The 25,376-nt window shown below is 39.2% G+C and overlaps 1 protein-coding gene across 2 annotated transcripts in view; it reads left to right on the forward strand.

The window, feature by feature from the left end:
* LOC146628654 (growth hormone receptor-like) overlaps positions 1–25,376 on the forward strand; it is a 32,053-nt gene that overhangs the window by 3,332 nt on the left and 3,345 nt on the right. For both annotated transcript variants that reach the window (XM_085359628.1, XM_085359630.1), the window contains exons 2-5: positions 8,409–8,496; positions 20,901–21,036; positions 23,387–23,565; positions 24,962–25,140. In XM_085359628.1, the coding sequence (XP_085215754.1) occupies positions 8,418–8,496; positions 20,901–21,036; positions 23,387–23,565; positions 24,962–25,140 (573 nt within the window). In that variant the 5' untranslated portion in view covers positions 8,409–8,417. The remainder of the gene's footprint in view (positions 1–8,408; positions 8,497–20,900; positions 21,037–23,386; positions 23,566–24,961; positions 25,141–25,376) is intronic.

The following is a 25,376-nucleotide window of genomic DNA, read 5'->3' on the forward strand; positions in this document are numbered from 1 at the left end:
TTCAGCAAGACGATGCTAAACCGGAAGCTGCAGCTATTGCCTGCGATCCAGATCTACCCTAAACTATTTGTACGACAAAGATTCAGGACTGGTGAGCAGCTAGAGTCCTATATGAGACATATGGGACAACCTTCCTCTCAGCTATCGCAGATGTTTATAGACTTGTTAAAAGAAAGAGTGGATGCTGCAGAGTAGTAAACACAGCCCTGTCCAGACTAGGGCTGGGCGATATGACCCAAAAGTCATATCTCGATATTTTTTAGCTGGATGGCGATATAAGATATATATCTCGATATTTTTTTAAGCCACAAAGTAAGAACAAAAAGAGAGTTCTTAGTCACACTGTGTCCCAGATGTCACACAAGCACTTTTATTAACATACAGCACAGATGTACATGAAAAATTACTCAAAAATAAATTATGAGCATTCATTAAATAATAATGCTCCATAAATAAAATAAAACAATGTTGTTTTTGTGCATAACAAAGAGCTCACAATTGTGCAGTCAAAATGTAAACTAAAAGACGCTGAGCATAGTAACAAAGAGACAGATGTCACAGCAGCTCTATTTCCAAGTTTTACTGCGTGACTGACAGCCTGGAGTTTGAAATCCACTTCATAACCACGTACGTCTCTTACAGGTGCTATTTATGGTCCTTATACACACACAATACGGTAATATTACGTTGAAGCACAGTACGTATCACTCCGCGAGGCTCCTCGGTAGCCGTAATGCGCCGACAATCTATCAAGCGGTGCAGCTCCGTAGCTGACCAAAATCGTACTCAAACATTTTTGACAGATTGCTGAGCGCCGCGTACCACATAAAATCGGTTCGTGGCCATCAAGCACAACCAGAATTCATACATAAGGCGCGCTGTCAACTTTTGAGAGAATGAAAGGATTTTAGGCTATGCAGCCCGTAGGGACTAGCGCGGTTAGCTCGTTAGCATGGTTAGCTCGTTAACACGTTGACGCCGTCCAGCCCCACGCATGGGGCGATGCGCAGTAACTCGTTAACGGAGATTTGCCGTGTCCATCTTGTCGCTGCCTGCACGTGAAGCGATGGGGGAGGAGGGGGAGTTGTCTTCAGTGAAGGATAGAGGCGAGGCGGAGTAAAGTTGCGTAGAGACAAAAGTAGACGAAAGAGAGGCAAACTTGCGGCTCCACAACTATAAGTATAACGTAACATAGACTATATCGATATAAAGGATATTGTCACATCTTATATCTCGTATAAAAATATATCGATATGTTTTAAAAACTCGATATATCGCCCAGCTCTAGTCCAGACTTTGTTTTTAAACGTGCTGCTGCATTCAAATTAAGCCAATATTTTTTTCATAAAATTGTACATTTTCTCAGTTTAAACATTTCATATGTTTTTCATTGTTCTATTATAAATAAAACATGGGGTTGTGAAATTTGCAAATCGCTGGAATTTTTATTTGTATTTTACAAAGTTTCCCTGGGTGGAAAAGGAAAAGTGATAGTATTTATACTGTAACCTTTGTTTTGTTTCAAGTAGGGGTGGGCGGTATAAACGGTATACGGTAGAAACAATATGAATTTGGCCAACGGTAGTGTTACGGCCCTAGCAGGGCCTCTCTCTCTCCTGAGGGTGCCTGTGTGGGCGTGTCCCACTACCTCCTGCCTGAGGTGCCACCTTTCCCTCCTGTACAGCTGACTCCCATCAGCAATTAAGGGTATTTAAGCCCAGAGCAGGGTGAGCTCTGGGCCAGAGTGCCATTATGTGTGGGCCCAGCTAGTGAGCTGAGTGTCTTGTGGTGTTCCCAGCTAGTGAGCTGTGTCTTGTGGTGTTCCCAGCTAGTGAGCTGTGTATTGTGGTTCCCAGCTAGTGAGCTGTGTATTGTGGTTCCCAGCTAGTGAGCTGTGTATTGTGGTTCCCAGCTAGTGAGCTGTGTATTGTGGTTCCCAGCTAGTGAGCTGTGTATTGTGGTTTCCAGCTAGTGAGCTGCGCTTTCCTTTTGACTTTTTGCCTTACTGACCGACGCCTGAGTTTTGTTTGTTTCTTTTATGGTGATAACGGCTTGTCCGTCTCCTTTAGTTGAATTACTTCAATAAAACTGTTTTATTTAACTGTTTTGCCTCCCTGACTCCTTTTTCTGACCCGGTCACTTTTGTTACTTCCCCCTCCCCGCCTAGACCCCTCAGGGGAATGTAACAGTAGAGATTTTGACTATACCACTGTACCTCGATCGCGCATGTTGATGGTGTCATCAAGCCTGTTTTGGTCGAAAGCATCGCAGTGGCTGCAAGCAATATCATCTGCAAATTATGCCGTTTGGCAGTAATAGCAAAGAGAAGAAGCACGTTTTGGAATATGAGGAAAACCAAAAACTGCGCTTCACTTCCGTACCATTGATTCATCAATGTTGAATTCTCTCGCAGCTGCTCTATTTCCATGTTGTTGCAGTAAATTAATGACTAACCTCGTATTGTGGATGGATTATCTCAGTTGTTCTCCTGACTGAAGTTTGGTCCATTTAAAGCATCATGCCATGCGATTGCATTTGTCTCTAACCATCACGTTAACCTTTATCGAGTGGAAAAAGTTAGCGTTCATCCTCTAGCTTCACTGTGTTTGTTATGCTAAAATAGCTGTGTCGCTAGCGGTCACGTAGCACATCATTATATACCAGCTAATCCAACTTCACTAACTCTACAAAAGTCACTGTTGTTTAGTTTTCTGTCTTCATTTATGCTGGAAGTGATAGCAGAGCTGTATGTTTAAATTCTTTCAGAAATCTCTCAGTCAGAACATGCAATATCATGTTTAGGTGGAAACTAGCGAGCTAACTTCCTGCTAACTTCTAACTCTGTTAAATTTAATAAATTCTGTTTTCATGCTTGGATGTTAAACTTAATTGTTACACTTGGTAAAGCAGCAACGCTGATCATTATACTAAAGATGAAAAATTTAGACAGTTTTTAACTCTCAGTGATGCCGCAGTGTTCGTTTGACTTTAGGACCTGAAGCAGACGAAGTTTTGGACCCAGATTACTCCACGAGGCTCCTGACTATGGTAGTTGTAATGCTCCCACAATCCATCAAGTGGTGCGGCTTCGTAGCTTACCAAAGTCATTCTAAAACATTTTTGACAGATTTTTGAGCGCTTGTACCACATAAAATTGGTTTCGAGGTCAGTAATCACAACCAGAATTCATAGATAAAGCGGATTATAAGGTGCACTGTCGATTTTTCAGACAATTAAGGGATTTTAAGCGCACCTTATAGTGCGGAAAACATGGTATACAGAGGAAAAGAATATATCGCGATATATATCGTTACCGCACATGCTTCAGATTATACTGTGATACGGATTTTAGGCCATATTGCCCAGCCCTAGTTTCAAGCATAAACAGATTTATGATCTTAAATAATTTCTCACAGTTAGTTACTGTATTATCACAAACAGGTTGGATGTATTTGCCAACTTGACCCATTCAATCTCAGAGTGATGGCTCTGACTCTGTCTGTGGGCAACACTTTTTAGTTAAAAAGGTTGGTGAGCAAAATAAAGACTTGGCATGAGATAATTTAATCTTATTAGATAAAACAGATACTGACAAAATGTAACTTTGAGGCGAATCATTTGCAGTTGAAAAAAAAAACCCATGATATATCGCAGTATATGTTGGCATAAACATATAATATATCACAGTGTTAAAAATTGCAATCATATCAGATTCTATTAAATGCTAGTTATTTTTTAAAATAATGCTTTCACTAATTAGCAATATATTTGTGTGATATACACAAAAACTTCAAGAATTTCAAGCTGTTTTCTTTTTACGTTGTCATTATTTGGTAGTGTGTGTGGAATTTTGAGGTGAAAAAGGAATTTAATCCATTTTGGAATAAGGCTGTAACATGAAAAAATGTGGAACAAGTGAAGCACTGAGAATACTTTGTGTACTTCCTCCTTTGTCCCCATTATAATTACTGCTGCTGTTGGACACAGGGCAATCAAGCCTGATCGTTAGACATAACTAAGGCTCATAAAAATTATGAAAACTGAAATTATGTCTGTTTGTGCAAACACCGGTACAACGAGGCCCTGAATACATGTTAAAAAGTTATGATAAGCTTCTCTAGAACCTGGTATTGGCCTTGAACATGGTAGCGGAGCCCAGGTGTGTTTATTTAACAGGCTCTGACCTCTGCAGCTGTGAGCAAAGTTTAGTCTGGAAGAGCATGAGTTAAAAAAAAAAAAACCCTCAAAAAAACTGCACATGTAAGAAACCTACTTTCTTAACTCCGTGTAGACAAACAGAGGTAAACACTAACTTACACTACTGTGTGCATTTTGACTCCACTTTATAAGTTAAAGGTTATGTGTGATTTACCTACAGAAGTGTGGTATCTGCAGGTTTCCAAATCTGCTGTCAGTGATCACATATATTGAAACATTTTAGGGCCAATCTGTGTTAGCTGCTGAGAATCTGTTTTCTCAGAACAATACTGTGAGATATTTATCCTAAAAAAGTTCAGCTCAAGGACTTTAGATAATGGGATTTCAAATGGGCCCTCTGAAAACGATGCTAGAAAATCATCTAAAAACAGCCCTGCCTGTAGAAAAATAACCACAGTAGAGACTTGAAATTTTGCATAATTCCCGATAAGTGCAGCTTTTGTTTTTTCAGGCAAATCCAAGATTGTCAGACGGGAGGAATTCGATACACTGACATCGAATAACCCTGATCTAATTGTGTGAAACTAACTGATGCATTTATCAGTCACTTTCTTCATTTTTAATGATGTTCTGTATAAAATGAGTTTGAAAGAAAAGGAGGAAAGTTATCAGTGATTGCTGTAAACCAAGCAAGTGTCTAATTCTGATAAATATTTAAAGTTAAAAGAATACAAAAATACACATGTACCTACTGTAAGTCCTGATATCATTCAGTAAACCTTTAGTAAATTAATATTGGGTGATTTGTAAATTAAGTCTAAGAAAGTCAATGCTCCAAAGTGAGCTTAGTTGAAGAAAGAAATATGACCTTGCTGCACATCTTTGAATAGCACGGCAACAAATAGCAGTGAATATATTAGAGTGGAGACGGTAAACTGGCAAGACGGCAGACATCAGAGAAACATTCATGTAGATCGAAGCTGAACAGGCTTAGAGAACAACATGAATGGGTTTGCATCAGAAGGTCTCTGCCTCTTCGAATGGAGATCAAACCACATCTTTGTTGATATGTTCTGAGGCAGGGATCGCAAACATGAGGCCCGGTGTCCAAAATTTTGCACATTCATGTCTTACAATTTAAACCTAAGAAGTCATGTTGACACATTTCATTCATTTACTAGAGCAACATGTTTTTTTTATCATGTATAAACACTGAGACATGCTGTTTAAATTGTACTTTTTCTTATTTTAGGATACAGTATGTCAGGGATTAAATGTGGAGGACTTTCACTGGTCCGGTCCACTTAAGCAGTATGTAGCCCACGGTGTAAAATGAGTTTGACATCCCTGATCTGAGGTGTGAAAACTCATCATTATGCATAGAAGATCTTTATTTGTGAAAGAGTTAAATTATTAAAACATAAACATTTTGAAACCACTGAAAGTGTTTTCTGAGTTGTATGTGGTGCAGCGTCATTCACAAGGCCTACAACAAATACCGCCTTCATCCTAACATATATGTGGTTTTGCGTTTTCTTTAACTTTTGAAAATTCCTTGGCACAAATTTATAAGCTCCAACAGTCTGAGCAGTGCTAAGTTTTTAAATGTTATAATAAGTGTTTGTGAGAAATATTTATACAAAAAGACCTTTATTATCATCCCTCATTAACACCTCTAATCTAAGCTCACAGAAGTGAGTTCTGGGTAGATTAATTTGGCACCGAAAAAATTGCAACTGATGTCAGCAAACAAGAGCTACGCAAAGCCCAGAGAAGTAGTAAGGTTGGATTTCACAAGAGCTGGCAGGACTCCAGCACCACTGGCTGGGTGTCACGTTCAGAAGAAATCTGTTTAGTATTTCGAAATATGCCTTTCCAAGAAAGATGGATTGTTTGTGAATACCAAGAAGCATAATGAATAAAACACATTTCTTAACCTGCTTGTCCTTGCTGCTTTCGAATAACTGGTGTTGTCTCACTCATCCCCATCTTTGTGTAGCAAAAAAAGATAACAAAAACATGTCATTAAACAGGTTGCAGTTTTGAACAGCTGCTAAAATACTGCTATGGATATGCACTTACTGGCCACTTTGTTAGGTATACCTGCTCCGCTGCTTTTTAATGCATATCTGCTAAGCCTGCATTTAGACATGTAAACATGGTCAAGATGACCTGCTGAAGTTCAGACTGGGCATTGAAATGGGGGGAAAAGGTGACTGAAGTGACTTTGAACATGGCATCGTTGTTGGTGCCAGACGGGTTGGTCTGAGTATTTCAGGAACTGCTGATCTGAAGGGATTTTCCCACTCAACCAAGAAATCTGCAGCAACTGCACGATGTTATCACCATGTTTGCACCATGTTTAACCTATACAGTGAAGAATTAAGGCAGTTTTTCAAAGGAAAAAAGGGGGTCCAAGTCACCACTAGCAAGGTGTACCTAATTAAGGTGCCAGTGAGTGTAACTGTCTTACTGCTTCATCATTTCGTTGCGTTAAGAAGCTGCAGTTTCTGCTTCTGCTGCTGCTTCTTTGTGCACTCTGAGCTTCATATAATAAAGTGATTTGAAGTGTGGATGAATGAGACTTAGTCATTTATTCTTTTCTTGAGTTTAATGCAGGTAACAAGAAATGCATCCATTAAATTGTGATAGTGCAAAAGATGTAGCACGTAGTGGTGTCTGGAAAAACAAGCAACATGCAACTAGCTTAAAATGGACACTGGGCTAGCTTGTTAGCTCAGAAATTTCTTAGACATGTGGATGGACAAATCTGAAAATGTCACTCACTCTTAAACTGAAAGCTTAACTATAAAGAATTTTACTAGCCAGTTTCCCAAACACGGATTAAACCTAAAAGACTAAAAGGAAAAAAAAAATCTGTGACAACTCTATTGAAAAAAGGTTTAGTCTAGGATGAGGCTTAATCCATTTTGGGGGAATTGAGCCGTGTATTTAACAAAGGCCTCAGTCATACAGCGAGCCCCCGGCAACCACTGGTTGCTAGTGAAAAATGTGTATTCCCTAACTGGCTGGCGGATGCTTGTTAGCTTCCAGCAACCACTCAACCAATCAAAAACCGTGAGTCAACTGCTTTCAACAACTTCTGTGTTCTTATTGTAACACCTCTACTAATGTTCTAGATAAGAATTAATAAATAGCTAAAGCTGCTAAACAGAAACAAGCAAACAAACTGAAAATAAACTGAATTAAAGGCAAAATGTCAAAAATAAATAAAAATAAAAACTAATCAGAAAAGAATTTTAGAGCGCTCAAGCACTCCCAAAACCATAGTAGCCCTGAAAATAATAGCAATAATAGTTTGGAAAATAATGCTAAAATGCTAACTTCTAATGCTAACCCAGAAAGAAGATGAAGAGGTAATCTAACGACACAAATCAGTGGTGCAGATTTAAAACAAGTCTTACCTGAAGCGTTAGCAGGCAAAAGTGCAAATTGTTGTGATGATGAAGGGTGATTAAAGTGACTTAATAAGTTTCTGCTTAAGCATATTTGCTGTTTAAATAGCGTCAAAAACACTGGCTGGCTAATTTTAACCTTCAGTGTTTGTTTACAGTATAGGACAGTTACAGATCCAGGTATGAACAAGTGAAAAGAATGTTACCTGTCCATGGCCAGCAGCAGCCCGTATTGATTTAGGATATCGGTATGACTTTATTGTTATAAATTCTGTTTCACTGTTACCTTTGCACAGAGAAGGAGAGAGGAAGACAGAGAGTGGGAGGACAGAGATTTCTGAGATAAATAATATTTGTGTTTTCTTGTTTTCAGTACAGCTGGTCTTCTACATGCATTAAGCACTAGGTTGTTATATATTATTTTAGAATCTTTACTCAAGTCATGGATTTTTTTATTTATCAGTTATTGTGCAGAAAAACTGCAAAAGAATGCAAATGTGCAAAGTTTAATAAAGTTAATCCAATTTTCTTACAAGCAAGCTGAAACTATAAACATACAGAGATTGTTACTAATGTATAGCACCTGCAGCAGTGTGGCAGTCGTCGAAGTAGTAACATTCGTTCAGCATGGGAAGCTGGTATAGAATATTTTAGTAAACCAGGAAAAAAAATTCTTTGCCTTAAATAACAGTGCCTCAGCAGAGGTTTAGATCTAGTTACGCCCCGGTGGGAGCGTACTGGTTTAATGGTGGTAGTGGGCTGGGCCTTCGTCAGCTGTGTGGTTCAGTGGACTGCCCTGAGAAACTTAACATTACCCACATGTCTCCTCCACAGCTCCACACCATGGCTCACACTCTCACCATGCTCCTCTTTGTGCTTCACATCCTCACTGCTTCGGTGCTGCAGTCGGCCTCAGAACCAGGTAGGATTTTGAATATTTATTTCAATAAATCAGCATGCATGTTTGTAAAGCTGTGGAAGACCTGATTCAGGTTTGAAAACACAGTCATTAAATGACATTAATTCGTGCCTTTGGTTGTGTTTTGCAACTCTACTGCTATGACATCTGGTGCCTTCTACTAGCCAGATTTTCAGATGCTGTTGAACTGTTTTGTGGGAATAAAAATTGAGGAACATCATAATAACTGGGGAACTATTACCAGAGATCAGGATGCTTTTAATGGTCACAGGAGACTTTGAGCCTAGTATAATGTAAAATACTAATAGTTGCATACTTACTGACTTGTTTTGGCTTTAAATGAAATGGGTTGCATAACACATTCACAGAGAGCCTCGGTGAGCAGAGAGCAGATTTCTAGTGAAGTGGCTTCCCAGGAATTCTGAACAGAGAGCACTCGGCTGTTGTTAAACAATGGGAAGCTGTTCAGTTCGTAGAGGCCTGGCTTTCTACCAAACACTCCGCAAATGGAAGTGGAAATGCTGTGTATGTGGACACATAGGCTGTGTTTTATCCACAGTGATAAACTATGTCTGTGCTGGTTATTTATGTCACACACGGACATCCGGTGCTTTGTCTTGTTACATAATGCTCAGTAAGTTAGCAGAGGTGTGGACAGAGAACATAATCTCCTGCTGTTTGCTATTATCCTCTTTGTGCTCAGTACCCTTTAGGTGGGATTTTACAAGGCCGCTGTGTTTTGACAGGAGTGTTTGCTGCTCTAGAAAAAAAAATGAGACTGAGGACAACTTGTTGATTGAAAACAGTGAAGTCACAAGTAAAAGAGTTCTTTTTAAAAACAGATTTGGCAACACGCTAGCCAGCTTGTAGTGACCTGTACATTTCTGACTCACTCCAGTGATCTCAAATGTTGTGGAGGGATTCTTATTGGTTTAGTGTCACCATGGTTAATGGCTGCTTGTCCAGTGGGAGGAATATCTACAGAACCAACATAAACTTCATGATCTAATTGTGTAATATGAGAATCTACACTGGAATTTTTTAGTGTAGACAAGATTTTCAGAATCAACATAAATTTAAAAAGGCTGAATCATCATCAAAATATAGCCAGAGGCCTTGAAATTGTATTTACACAAATGTACACTATATGGACAAAGGTACTGGGACCCTCTTTGTAGCTATAATAGCCACTAATTGGTGTTGTGCTTTGTGATGTAATGCTTGCGTGCAATTGCCCTGCCATAGAAACCCATTCCATGAAGCTTCCTCTGCACAGTTTCTGTGCTGATGTTATATCCATAGGAATTTCTAGCTCTGCAGTAGCTGACTCAGCAGATCATTGGCGATGTTTATGCACAGTGGTCCCTCGTTTATTGCGGGAGTTACGTTCTTAAAAATAACCCGCGATAAGTGAAATCCGCGAAATAGCCAGCTTTATTTTTTACAATTATTATAGATGTTTTAAGGCTGTAAAACTGCTCACTACACACTTTATACACATTTCTCAGACAGGCATGAACATTTTCACACTTTTCTTTCTTATTTAAACACTTTCAAAGTTCAGACCTGATGGTGCAAAACATTTCGTCGACATTGTTGTGTTTGTCGGGGAGAAAACGTGCAAACATACAGTACAGCGCTTCAGAGTCACACTGCTAGTGATCAAAGAATTATGTAAATTTGACAAGCTGAATGCATTCTGTACTGTACAGTAGGGCTGGGCCATATCATACCGTTCACGGTAATACCGGTATAATGTTGGGCAATGATAAGAAAATGAAATATCGCGATAGAATATGGGTAAAACGTGCATGCGTAGTGCCTTTGTTTTCATACGCACATGGCGGAAAAAGTATGGCAGCGGAATGAGAAGAAATGAGAATGAGAAGGGCGAAAGCGGATCGTTGAATGAAACGGATGAACCAGAATTAGTTTGTAAAAATGCTGCAACTTCAGTGGTGTGGAACTGGTTTAGCTTTCGTCCATCAGATACACAACAAAGCACTATTTTTGGTAGAGCATGCTAGCGGGCCGTTGTTATTACCGTGTTGTTTGGAAAATATGGCACACTTAAAATCAATCCTTTGATTTTTCTGAAAATCGACAGATTATAATCCCGTGTGCCTTATGTAGGAATTCTGGTTGTGTTTACTGACCTCGAAACGATTTTATGTGGTACACGGCGCTCGAAAATCTGTCAAATGTCTTAGTACGACTTTGCTAAGCTACGAACCTGCACCGCTTGATGGCTTGTACAATAGCAAAAGCGTACAATAGCATTACTGCTATTGTAGGCAGGAGCCTCGCGGAGTGATATGTACTGCGCTTCAACATAATATTACTGTATTGTGCGTGTATAACGTCTTTTTAAGTTTTGTGGATATTATACATGGTTATGCTGAGGATATGTCGGCCAATTTCCACTGGAAATGCATTTTGGTTAAACTGTCCGCAAGGAATTTGCATTTGCACTGTTAAATTTTTATATAACTTTAATGCACATAAAAACAGCAGCTTGTTTAAGTGAAAACACATTGATTTTTTTTTTTTTGCACTAATAAAATGTGGCGTTGCAAAGTATTTTGTCTAGTGTCAATTATATTGTCCGTTATATCGTTATCGCAAATTTTGAAATGTATATCGTGATAAATAGTTTTGAAGGCGGGTCATCTACCAATCAGTTCAATCGCTGGCTGCTCCAGTCTCCAGACTGCATGCCTAAGTAACCTTTGGCCTAGATACTGAACCCCAAGTTGCTCTTCGATGTGTTCATTGGAGTATGACTGTGTGTAAAAGGCCTTAGGTGTAGAAAAAGTGCTTGTATGAATTAGGGCTGCCACAAACAATTATTTTGATAGTCGACTAGTCACAGATTATTTTTGCCATTAGTCGCCTAATCAGATCATGCATCCACTGGACGTAAAGCGTACAGCTTATAGCAGCAGCATGCGTCTGCTCTTATATAACTATCATTAGCTTACAGCTTGAAGTGTTTAAGGTATGTGCTAACTAAAAATAAAGACAAGATGATAGTTTATTAAACTTTTAATGAAATTTGTTTTTTTTAGTTTTTTTTTTTTTTTTTTTACTTTTAATTCCACTCACTGGTTAGATTTGGCACTGAAAACGACTGCTGAGTTTAGGTAAAATCTCCGTGGATAGGATTAGGAGAGGACTGGTTTGGATTTAAACACACCCTTTCACAACAATGGCCCTGTTTGTTGTGAAATAATGAGTTGGGAGGGACCAATTGGGCTCAATTAATCCTTAACATGGTGCATCAGGGCAAGATGCAAAAGGACAACTTGTGCCTTTTTTCATCTGCCATATCAGTAGTTTTGACAAAGGGGCACTAGTTGATGCCCTGGAGATGAGAAAGGACTGTAACATCTGAGGCAACCAGTGAGGCATAAAATACCACACTCAATCTGGCATTTCCGCTAGCATTTTGAAAATGAAACGGTTAAACATAAATGAAATAATTAAGAAATGTAACTGGCTTTCAAAGTAATGATGATGAAAGCAGAGGAAAACGTTAGAGGATTTTAAAGAGTTAAAAAATAGTGAACAATCAGTCGGCTTTAACAGTTTTGTTCTTGTTTCACAATAAAAGTCAACATTATCTGTTTCAAGTTTCAAGGTTGTTTTGTTTTTTTCACCTAAGGTAACAAAACTTTTACAATAGCTCTGTCACATCTTAAGGGGTGTTTATGCTCTTTCTTTCCTCCTTGCTTGTTCCATTTGGCCCCTTATATGATCATCTGGGTCAAGCTACAGCATTGGAACAAATAGTACATTTCTTTTGAGAGCACACATAGCCAAAAATAACTCCTCTCACTTTCCAGCTATACTGAAGCACCAGCTGTGGGAGGTACTACTTCTAGGAATTGAGTGGTCTATGTAGGGGTCAACAAGTGTTTTTCCTCTTTGCTACTAGAGCACCACAGGGGATATTACTTAGAAATCAGGACATTTGCCGTTGATAAAACAGCATTTCCTCTCTTAGGAGGTTATATTGTTGCTTTTTGGCATGAATAAACTGTTTTCCTGCCCATGATTTGCCCATAAAGCTTGTTGGGTCTCTAAAAGGCTGGAACTTTAATCACCGATAAGGGCTTCTTGGCTCTTAGCCAAGGAAGGAAATGGCTTTTCTAAATGTAGCGCGTAAGGCATTTCCCCCCTGAGAGTGCACTTATTGATGTCTGAGCATGTGAATCTCTAAATCACTGTTTTCGCTGTCTGCTCACAGGAAAGACATTAATGAAGGCTTCCCACCAATATGCTGAGCACAGGTTAACAGGTGCAATAAGGGGAAAAACATGAACTGATTAATTAGGTGGATTTGGTAAGTGTACGAGGCAGTCCGTCAAAAGGAAATTAATTTATCTGCTATTTCCCTTCAGAGCTAAAACATAACACATCTTATCAAAACAAATCACACAAGGGTGTTTTGTTTTACCCTGAAATAGGCTGCCAGGAGGCCTCTGAGAAATAAACATGCAGTAAACATGTTTACCCCGTAAGCTCGTGGCAGATCTGTAAGAGAAGCCCTGTAATGAGAACAAGCTGTAAGCTGATATTGCCATCTTGGAAACCGTCTGCGTGTTTTGTAGCTCTAATGATATCTGCTGCTCCAGAACTCCTGCTCACATGTTTACTTACACCACAAGTGAACTCTGATTGGTGGCTGCTAAGCAAACACAGCAGCACTTTGATGCACAAGCACAAAAATGAAAACCCTTTGCAAGCCAGTCTAGTTTTTTTAATCACTTCTCTGCCTGCAAATGGCCCAACTACATAACATGTGTATAATACGCTGTGGCACAATACACTTTTTCCATTTTGTCTTCTTTTTCACTTTCACTCAGTACTTTAAATACAAGTGAAATGAACCCTGAAATCACAGAATTGTTGTTAGCAAAAGTGTTTCTAAAATAAAATTACTCTGCTTACCCTTTCATCGTATTATATTTAGTGCTGTCAGCGTTAATCTCGTTAAATCAGAATCAGAATACGTTATTAATCCCGAAGGAAATGACGTTAATGCCATACCCGCATTAACGTGGCAAATTTCCATTAGCCAGTTAGCGCGGATCGCCCCGTACGTGGGGCTGGACGGCGCTAACGGGTTAACAATCTAACTCGGTAACGGAGATTTGCCACGTTAATGCGGTTATGGCGTTAATGTCATTTTAACGAGATTAACGCTGACAGCACTAATTATATTATATTATATTATTTGGTTGCAACTTATCTTAAACTCAAACAAATAACAGTGCAACACCCCATTTGCTTTTTCCTTTTAAGACCATTTTAAGCAGGGAAGCTGTGCTTTTAGCAAATCAAATCATGATTATTTCACAGCAATGTTGTTACCATCGATTGAGTAATAATTTCACCTCTTATCATTTTATTGGGACATAATTAAAGTCGCATTCATTTGAAAGCACTTTATTGTTTTAGCTGGTGGAGCTAAATGAATTACGATTAATTTGCAACCTGCTGGGCATTCTGACTAATAACATGCCTTATTTAGAAGTTATTACATATCCACATAGTGTTACTGATTGACCAGAATGGTCAGCATACCTTCTGCCCATTGAAACAAGAGTATTATTTAACACTTTCCATGGCATCAGTAATCTCCTTTTTTAATTCGAATCATACAGAGACCATATTCAAACCTCTGTGTCATTGTTTTATGCAAACTATACTTCCCCAGTCACGTGCCTACATGTCCCTTGAGATCATAGATTATATATGAAGCTAGATAAGATAGATGGTGTCACTGTGGTGGTAGAAACACACTTCGAGTCAGAAACATTCGAGGAAAACTGTTTGAGGGTCAACACATGAGATGCAGATGGCTATTTTTGCATTTTGAATGAAATTACGCACTTTACAATATGACTTTGTGTATATCAAACTACAGTATATAACTCTTTCCAAGGTTAAGATTTTCTATGCCGGCACTACAGTCATGTGAAAAACCGTTTTCACACGACTCTGTGCAACCGAGTGAAAAACTAAGTACATCCTTGCTGCTTCCATTATTAACAAGCGTGACTAGCTTTTTGGGGGGGAAAAAAAAGAAGGCAAAAAAAAAAAAGAGGTTTTGACATGTTGCCGGTCTGGAGCATCCAGGTTCATTTTAGCACAATGCCAGAATTTTTTTTTTCCAGGAATGGATACCCAGCAATTCTACCCCAAGGTCATACTGTGTAATACTCAGAAAAACTGTAAAACCTCCCCCGAGCTAGATCCTAAAATCTGCAGGCCTCAGTTAGCATGTGAAATGCTTGACAGTACAATTAGAGAAAGACTGAACAAGTCCAGCTTGTTTGGAAGGGTTTCTTGGAAAAAAGAAAACTCTTCTTCTCTCTAAAAAGAACATGGCAGCATGGTTTAGATTTGCAGCTGAACAAACCCAAAGGCACCTGGAACAATGTCCTGCCATAACACATGCAGATCACCAGACCTCATACCAACTATCAAGCATGGTGGTGGAGGGGTGGTGATTTGGGCATCTTGCAGTCATTGAGTCGACCATGAAGTCCTTTGTATTCAAAAATATTGTGTGCAAAAGTGTTTCAGTGATCCAAAGTACATCAGCAAATCTGCAAGTTACTCATTTATACAAAAGGATCTACAACCCCCCCCGGAGACAGACACACACAAACACACACACACAATTTCTGTCAATGATTAACATTACAAGGAGATCAAAGTTGAATTTCACTTGAAGTGCAATTGCATCAGAAAGTTCTTATTTGTTGATTTTTTTTTCCTTTAAAAAGAGGAAAAACAAATATCTGCATTGCTCTGCCTACCGTCAGTGGGGCCCTGCCTACAGTTTAAGAGTAATTAATAATAATTAATATGAAGTAATGTTCTTGAACGCTCACATTCAAGCGCATACCAACTCAAAGAAATGTTCCATGTTTTCATTTATCACTAAACTGAGCTACAGGAATCCACCACATAGCTGAGTGTCAAATTAATTATTCTCTTAATCCTGACACAGTTCTAAGGAGGAGCAGGGGATCGAATACACAGGTTATTCTAACCCATGACGGCTTTTTCTCTGAAGCAGGCCAAAGCTATTCATCTGCTGCCTCTCAGATGTGAAGGAGTCATCTCATTGTCACACTTCTATCTCATGTTTTATCCTCTCGGACATGTTGATGTAGTCAGCTGCCTGCAGCTACTGCTGTGTTTACCTAACAGCCTGTTTTTTAAAAAAAAAAAAAAGCTCTCAGCTTTCTATTTAAAAGGACACCTACTTGACATTTCACAAACATATCCCCATTCTCCCATGCAGACTGCTGTCCATACACGCCCTATTTAGCCAAAGCAAGTCACGTTTAACCACCCAAGTCAACAAAATACACAAAATAGATAGCCCCAACATACAAGATGTACTTTGCGGTGTCTCCCAGCACAGACTCAAGATTCCAGGAGACGGGCGGTTAATTCTAGGAGCTGGACAAGGCTGTAGAAGGTCCTTAACCCATCAGCAGGATGGTATCTGCTCCTTTGTGGACGGAGGACCAGGATAAGAACTGCCAGAGCTACAAAATGACCTTCAGCAGTCTGCTGTTGTGAATGTCTCTACATGCATAAAGGACACGGGGTCCATACAGACTACAGAATACAATTTTCATTTGCAATGAAATTTCAGCAAAATGGATTAACCTGCTGTGTATTCTTTTCATTTCTATCAAACAATGTAGCGTCCTTTCAAATCTAACACATTGCCCAGTCCATATCAGTGTAGATATCCAGTGTTCCTTTGGATTTTTTGACCAGTGTACAATAAAATAAAATTCAGGAAAATAATAAAAAACCAACATATAGTGTAAAAGGACATGATGGACACACAAAATTTAACTGTTTTTAAGATGAGATAATACCGGCTTTTATTTGGTTTTCACTTGGAGGGAAAAAAGCCCAAAAAATCACTCTTCCCATCAGCGCTGCTGATTTGTTCTGTGAAAGTCAGGAAAAATCAGCTGAAGCGCCAACATCCTTAATTATAAGTTTTGTGCATATATGGATTAAAAAGTGCCTTTTTATTTGGCAAAACTAATTTCCTTGTTTTGGGTTTTTTTTTTTAAATTCCCACATCCCTGATTTGATATCAAATATTATTAAAAAAGATGAACCCAAAAGCGGAGAGGCGGGCTGTTAGAGATCATGCATGCAGATCTCTAACAGCAAGAGTCCAAAACAAAGACAAAATAGAATCCAAAACTAAACTAGGAACGCTTGGAAGTAAACAGGTGGAGGACCACATGACACAACCACAAAAATGAGGATTGGATGCCTTTATACGGAGACACATAAGGGCTAACAAAAAACAGCTGAGAATGATCAGAAAAGGGCAAGGGTAGGAAGTAAAAGTGCACACAGTTTCTAAAGGAAGTGCACACAGTTTCTAAAGGAAGCAAACAGAAAAGAATACAAACATTTACCAAGTGCGACAAGAAAACATACTGAACATGTCTACACAAGAAGACAGGGGCAAGGAAACACTAAAAGACGAAGACAAACTGGGAACTAACTAAACAAAAACTCCGTAAAGACATCAGTAAATAAAGATAACACCTGAAGACTCAAACGACAAAGGTAGAAAAACAAGACACCATAAAGACTGGATAGGGAAGCTCAGAAAATAAACATGTCAAAACTTCTAAACAAAAGGCACTAAATTAAAACTGCTCTACAAACAGTAAACTAGACACACAGAGAATCCAAACCTAAAAATAACCAAACAAAATGCAGGGACTACGGTCCCTGTGGAGATGATACACAAATCACAAACAATATGAACAAAACTGAAAACCTTTCATTTAAAAAAAGGAACAAAGTGTAAACCAGGAGCTCCCAAAATTGTAGCGCCAGTTAACAGCATTTTGTTTTAAGGTGAAATCTCTATAATATTGGAGAAAACCAAAACCGTTGCCGATCTTGCTCTGAGCTGCACAGTGGTGGAGTCTCAGGGAGGGGCAGCCATCTGGTGCGACTAGTTGGAAAGCGAGGGGAAGGTGCGAAGTTTAGCAGAGAGAGATGACAAACAGCACACAAAGGAAACATTTGGCCTGTTAGAGGCTTCATTAAACACACACCGGGAACACAAAGCTCCGGAAGCCGAAACATCTGCAGGAAGGAACAAGAACAAAGCAAGTGGGACTTCATGGGGGAAAAGACACAAGGTTAATGGTTTATCATCATTATGAAAATATGATGATAAACAAGGACAGAGGGGAATAGGGGTGAGGTGCCCAGCACAAAATCACAGGAGGTCCTCCAGATTTGTAGTTTAAAGCCCAATCTGAAAAGTAGAGAGGGTACCTGCCTCCTGAACCTAAACTGGGAGTTTAGCTGATAGCTGAAGACTTCGTCTCCCGTTCCTCTTTTAGAAACTCTAGGAACCACAAGCAAGCCAGCGGTCTGAGAGAGAATTGCTCCATTGGGATAATATGATACTATGAGGTCTTTGAGATACGATCAGGTCTGATCCTTAAGAACTTGGTATGTGAGGAGGACTTTCATGTCAAATCTGGATTTAGCAGGCAGCCAATGATGATATGGAAGAAATGTGATCTCTTTCCTAGTCTCTGTTAGGGCTTTCACTGCAGGATTCTGGATAACAATACAATTACAATACAATACAATTTTATTTATATAGCCCATTTAAAAACCAGATATATGCCAAAGTGCTTCACAGAAACCAATTAAGAGCAATAATAAATACAAGTAAATAAAATAATAAAATGAAATAAATAAAAATAAAATATACTGACAGGTGGGAGACATAACTAACCAATGATACAGCAGGTAGGCACAAGCCGAAAGGCTGAAGGTTAAATCATAAAAACATTAATAAAAGCAAAAAAAGATAAGTTACAGTACACTTAAAAATGCAGGGTCTAGGAGGCAGGGAAGGCAAGGCTAAATAAATACGTTTTTAATCGAGATTTAAAAAATCGAATTTAATCAGATGCGTTAGGTAGTTTAAATCTGATCTATCCGAAAGGTCCTTTTCTGTTACGATGGGTACCCACTCTTCCTCCATTGCCCCTGTTACCTCTGGTGTCCCCCAGGGGTCTGTGCTAGGTTCTATGCTGTTCTTTTTATACTTGTTACCCTTGGGCCGAATCTTTGCTAAATACAAATTTTTTTTTTAAATTAACTGAAAAATTTCCCCGATAAGTTGGGAATGAACAATCTTCTCTAGGATTTTAGACAGAAACAGGAGTTTGGAAATAAGTCTAAAGTCAGCGAGATCTTTCTGATCGAGGCAGCTCTTTTTGAGTATAGTTTGCACTACAGCATGTTTAAAAGCAGCCGGAACACAGCCCAATAACAATGACAGGCTTATTAGTGATAAAATACGGGGCCCGATAACGTTAAACCCATCTTTAATAATGCGAGATAGGTGGAAGTCATGAACAGCGTTTGAGGGTTTTAGGTGATCAATTATACCCTTAAGAGTAGGGAGCGAAACTGGATGAAACTGATTGAGGTTAGTGGAGCATCGTAAAGCTGGGGCCTGACTCATCACAGGGGGGTGCAAGACTCTTAGAGATAAGATTCTGCCTGCAAAATGATTTAAACATTCTTCACAAAGAGCTAAGGAAGACGATCTAGGCATTTCAGGACAGGGATTAATCAATGAGTTAAAAGTTTTAAATAAAAAATGTGGATTGTGACTGTTATTTGTAATGACAGCCCACAGGAAAGCCACTTTAGCCAACTTAACAGATTTCTGAAATTCTGGCGGGTCCTGCGAAGGATATCAAAAAACACCTGGACCTTATCTTTTTTCCACCGTCTTTCAGCTTGGCTGCAAACGTGTCGTAGAGCACGTAAAGAGTCATTTAACCATGGCTGAGAGCAGCTTCCACACCATTTTACCTTTATAGGGGCCACAACGTCAAGTAAAGAGGAGCATGTATTCATTTAAACAGTAACGTATTGTGAAGGTTCAGACAGACTTAGTGGATTTTTAGTTAAAGCTAAATACAGCAGATAATACTGAAAGTTTCTGGTGTCCCGTGCGACACCTATTTTGTGTCATCTTTGCACTGAAAGTTAGTTTAAGGCCTTGGTGTTCACTCTCAGGGCTCGTCATAGTAGATCTAAGGAGCTTGGAAAGAAGGTGACTGGACTTAGAACTGAGGAAGCTTCTTGGATGAGAGGTGAAACTTCAGGAAACTTAAAGAAGTCCACTAACCTTCTTTCCTTAGACTACCATGACCTGGATGACTGAGAACCGGCACACACATTCTTGTGTTTTAATATTTGTCTTTTTATTTGTTATTTGCTGTTGGGAAGTACTTTGAAATCCCCAGAAAGGTTCTATATAATATATATATGCTAAATATATGTGTCTAAACGTTTGCATAACTATAAATTGTGAATGTGAACATATACACAGCATTTTGATATGAGTTCAGCATTTGCAGTAAATTGAAAAATAACACGTTTGTGCTTTAGGGTTAAAAAAAACCCTGCTAATCGTTTCCACATAGTTTTGGAAACTGCCCACATTCAATCAAATTGCCAAGCCAAGTCCAAATCAGTTTTTATGACTACCACAAGAAAAGTCCCACGCGTATCTTGCAGAGTGCAGTAGATATTTGGCGTCATCAGTATTGTTTAAACAAATGTTTAAAGTGGTGTTATGTTACTGTGTTGCAGAAAGCATTGAATAAAGGGGCAAAATGACCTTATGGTTGAACGTGTTGAGCATGCACATCAGTGCTTGAAAAGAACAAGAAGCAGTGCTAAATTACTAACTATGCACTGAATATTATGCACCACTTAAACTTTGGTTTCTGAATTAAATATGTTTTTCTTCATTCTGTACAGAAAAGACCAGTTAAACCACATTATGCTCACATTTTTCACCTTTGCATTGATCACAGTTCACACAGACAGGATCTGGGACAGAGTATCGTAAGTCTGTGAAGGTTCTCAGTTGTATCGTATCGTAAGGAAACTGCAGAAATGTGCTCTCTGCACACGTGTTTCGAGTTTATTCAGGCAGTAAAACAGATTCCTGGAGGTTCTTTCTGTGTAACTGTGTTTCTAGGTAAGGCAAAAGCAAATAGCTTGTTCCGTGAGCGTCGTGGCACTGAACTCTCCAGCTGCTGCTTTCTCTTAAAGAGCAATAAAATGACTTCCAGGAAACTGCTGATACTCGCCTTGTGGCTGCGCTCCTCAGTGGAGTTAGATTACCATTATTAGCTTGTCACTGAAGTGTATCTTTGCAATCCTCAAAAGCAACAAGATTTTATAACACTTGCAACAAGGAAAAGAAAAGAGAAGTAGATATTTGCTGTATTAAAGATAATTATGCGTAATCTTCCCCTCTGTTCCTCTCTCCCTGTTTCCTTCAGTTCTCTCTGAGAGACGTCCACACCTCACTGGCTGTGCTTCCCCAGACATGATGACTTTCCGTTGCAGATGGAATGTTGGCCCTTTCCAGAATCTCTCTGATCTCAGAGCTCTCCGCTTATTCTACTTTATAAATGTGTAAGAAGAAAATATCTCTCATCACTACCAGAGTGCTTTTTTGGGAAAGATTAGGAAGGGGAAAAAAGAAGAAAAACATGGGTCATAGGTGCCTGTTTTGTACAGGCATTCGCACATCTGCAGGTTCTTAAGCACAGCTTTAAAGAGTTTCTACTAGAGATGGCACGATACCACTTTTTTATGTCCGATACCGATACCGATATCATAAATTTGGATATCTGCCGATACCGATATGAATCCGATATAGTGTTTTTTAATCAACAAAACTGTTTTTTAAAATATCTTGCTGCATTTTGCAAGTCTGCAAGTTCATACTCAAGTTTAAAACAACAACTACACTAAAGCTATTCCGTTATACCTGTATACAAAAAAAATATTTCATAGTTCAGCAATACTGATCAATCTAATAAACTTAGACCTACACCATCCTCCCTATTCTGGTATTTTAAAGAGTACTTAGCGTAAATATTAAGCAACCTAACTAATAGGGTTCCAACTCCCAGCAACAACAAAAATAAATAAATTAAAAAATAGGGAACCACCCCTCACGCTCCACCTCATGATGCTTAATCAACGTAATCAACCTTAATTTGATGCAGTGTGAAAAAAAATGCACAGAAATCAATTATTTTTCAAGAAATATTAAATAGATTCAACATCTTTCTTCAACAAAATTGCAGACTGCACAGATGGTACCTTCCCAAAGGAAAATGTACTATAGCTTACTAGGGTATATATATTAGACTTAATAGTCACTATATACAGTAATTGACTTCTATTCATTTTACATCAAATTAAAACTTTGGGTGTCAGATAATTATTTATTAAAAGCTAGACATTTTAAATGAGAATAAGAAAGAAAAGTATGTCTTTGTGCCCCCTTTTCCCAGTTAATGCCCTATCGGCCCCCCTGGCTAAACTTTGCTAGATCCGCCCCTGCACAGTTACCAGCCGTCAGCTACGTAGAAAAAGATCCTGGTGTAGAAAGTAATATTAAATAAATTGTAACAACAGCTTATCAAGCTTAAACGTGCTGCTGTTGTTCAGCCGCTGGTTTGCTCTTTCTGGCGCAAAGTGGACCAAAAACAAACAAGAGAGACTCACGACAGAAAAGCCGATCAGCTGATCAGTTTCACGATTGAAGTAGCAGCCGGAGAGCGAGAGGCAGTCGCTCGTTAAGCTTAACGTGGGAATGCTTTACAAACATTCAGAGATGGACTTACACACTTGCTTTACTTCTCTCGGGGATAACTTTGTCGGAGATGAAATGCCAGGTTGCTAGCGAAGCTCCAAATGCTATCCAGACCACCGACAGGTCCCGCATGCCACAGCTGCTCTATCACGTGATGCATACGTTCTGAGGTGAGTTACGGCGTGTTGCAAGTTTTGTGAGGTGCTTTCGTGATATTTAATGGATCGGATTACATTTTTTATTTTTCTCCGATATCCGATCCAGTAATTTAGGTCAGTATCGGACCGATACCGATACGTAATATCGGATCGGTCCATCTCTAGTTTCTACACATATGTAGTGTGAGGAAAACGCCAGTTGTTTGCAGCCTTTGAAATGATTTTAAAGTATTAGAATAGAAGTATTTTTAGCCTGTTAAGTGAGCAAAAACACAATAGAAACACTTTATGTGTAGATAAACCATCATTTAGCTGCTTAGGTCAATCAGGGCCACTGGGTTTATACCTCCAATGCGTAAAATTTAAACTTATGGTGCAGACATTCACTCTGTTGACAAAGCAAAGTCCAGCTTATATTGTAACGTTTAACACGCCTAACTTCGGGCAGTTTACGCTTTATTGCCTTAAATACTCTTTTTAAGTACACACGTTTTCACACAGGCAAAGTAAATTTTCTAATTGTCAGCAAATGCAATAAAAAGATAAAAGAGGAATAATGAAAATCCCAGTTCCAATCCAGCTCCAGACTGTCACCAGGCCGACCTGCACTACCTTCATGACCCATGAATCCTTTGGCTGTATTTTATGTGTTATCAGCTGTTGCTTGATTGTGAAACTAGGAAAAACTAGATAAATTGCTTTAATTTTACATACATGTCATACTTGATGAGTTCATATAATACAGTTGTTTATTCCTCAAAACTCAAACAGAATATTTAAAAGATTAGTTAATCATACTGCCTCTTTTCATTATTATCTATAATTCCCCTCAGAACAAAATGCCATTTATTAGCAGGGTAGGTCATAATCTTATCTGCAGATTACCATGAAATCGCATTTCATGCATACATGGGAACAACCCTTTGTTCGTGACCTTGCACTGCTCATGGATTTCTTACTGTAACTGACTAATGCGCTGATCCTGTCCCCCACCATTCAGACCCCCTCATCTGTCTTCTAAAAATTGGAGTGAATGTCCTCACTACAGCAACGAGACGCCAAACGAGTGCTTTTTCGATCAGAACCACACCTCGATCTGGACATATTACAACGTCCAGCTCCGTTCCAGGGATGAGACCATCCTCTATGATGAGAAGGGTTTCCTTGTTAATGACATTGGTGAGTTCACTGCCTCTTTACACACACTGAAATTATTATGTTAGAAAAGACTAATAAAAAGATACAGTTGTAAAGTTTTCGCATGTTACACTGTCACCACTTTTAACTGTCACAGCATCACAAGTACGCGAGGTGGTTATATGACATTTTCAGGGGTGAACAATACTTTTGATCTTTGTTACAAAATTTTGTTTCTGTTTGATCTTTTTCTTATAATTCGCTAGAGAAAACTTCAAAAAGGGAATTTTTGGTTAACATAAAGGGTTATGGCCAAAGTTCAGGTCATCCCTCCTATGATTGCCTGTGCAATTATGGATAACATCTCCCATGAGTCTTAGCATTTGCATATTTTTCAGGCTTCATAGGAGCTGCAGAACAGGTTTAACAGAGCTACAGTGATTTCTAGTGTCCTGCAGAATTGATTATAAAATGCTCTTGCATGTATATGAGACTCGCTTACATGGTCAGGGCCTTGCTACATTTCTGATAATCTGTTACTTTACGTTATCCTCGACTCCTAAATTGTTACACATCCAGTATTCCTCAAAAAGAAAAACTGGGGATGCAGTTTTTCACCCGTCAGCCTGAAAGGTTTGGTTTATTGTCGTCACCCCGCCAGGCGGCATATCTCTCACCTCTTCTCTCTTTGTGTCTGCTTTAAAGGTTTATTTATGAAGGACTTATCTGTATTGACGTTTGCAAAGGCCAATAAATGGAACATTTAAAAAATAGAGCAGAGACATATCTTCCAGCTTTTCCTCTAACGCCTCGTGCAGCTCAAAGTTTTTCACTTACTGTTGTGAAAACGCTTAGTTAGGATCTTTATAGAGCACAGAGCACACATGACTTTCATCTACTGATAGTTTCATAACATTTTTTCTCCCCCCCCCCCCCCCCCCCCCCCCCACCCCTTTTTTTATTGTTTAGTCTAAGCCTATTTTTCATAGAAATATCTACAACAATGTGCTTACAACTTTGTGCCAACTGTTTGGGAAAAACTTTTCCTGTTTCAACATGATTAAATCTGAACATTGACGGCGAGCCAAGCCATCAGTGGCTGACTTCACTAATTCTCTCGGGCCGAATGTGACTAAAGGCTTGATGTCAGGTTTTGAAATCTTGCTTCAGGATGACTTGCAGCCAAATTCCAAGAAGAGGCGATTACAGCAGTGCATGTATTCCATTTGCTTTGTAAAAACAAGTTCAGCAATCATTTGCAATGTCCTGGTCTTTGCTTGCTTTCATGTAGGCAGTGAAAGAGACAGTCGAGGACAGTGATGTAAGGATCCGTCTGTTATTACTCAACAAATTAATTAGTTCAGTCCAGTGGAAGACTTCCTGACACCAGCCCCCTTACTGATGAAAAAGTGCTCTAAAGTGACCTTCTGTTCCGCAGTGCAACCGGATCCTCCTGTCAGCCTGAACTGGATGCTGCTGAATGTGAGTTTGACTGGCATCCACTATGACATACTGTTGAGCTGGAAGCCTCCTCCATCTTCAGGTGTGGAGACAGGGTGGATGAAGCTGCAGTATGAAGTTCAGCACCGTGACAACAGCTCCAGGGTGTGGGAAATGGTGGGTGTGTCATGAATCTAATACACAGCTCAAAAAAATTAAAGTAGCACTTCAAACTTCTGGGGTATTTATCTGGTCAGTTAAATAGCAGAAGGGTTGTTAATCAGTTTCAGGTGCTTTGGTGTTATTAAAATTAACAACAGATGCACTAGAGGGGCAACAATGAGACAACCCCAATAACAGGAATTGTTTTACTGGTGGAGGCTGCTAACATTTTTACCTCCTATTTTTTTGGT

This window comes from Diplotaxodon limnothrissa, linkage group LG7 (genome assembly GCF_057381915.1).
Source record: "Diplotaxodon limnothrissa isolate DT_005_m linkage group LG7, D_limnothrissa_male_GT1.1, whole genome shotgun sequence".
Lineage (NCBI taxonomy): Eukaryota > Metazoa > Chordata > Actinopteri > Cichliformes > Cichlidae > Diplotaxodon > Diplotaxodon limnothrissa.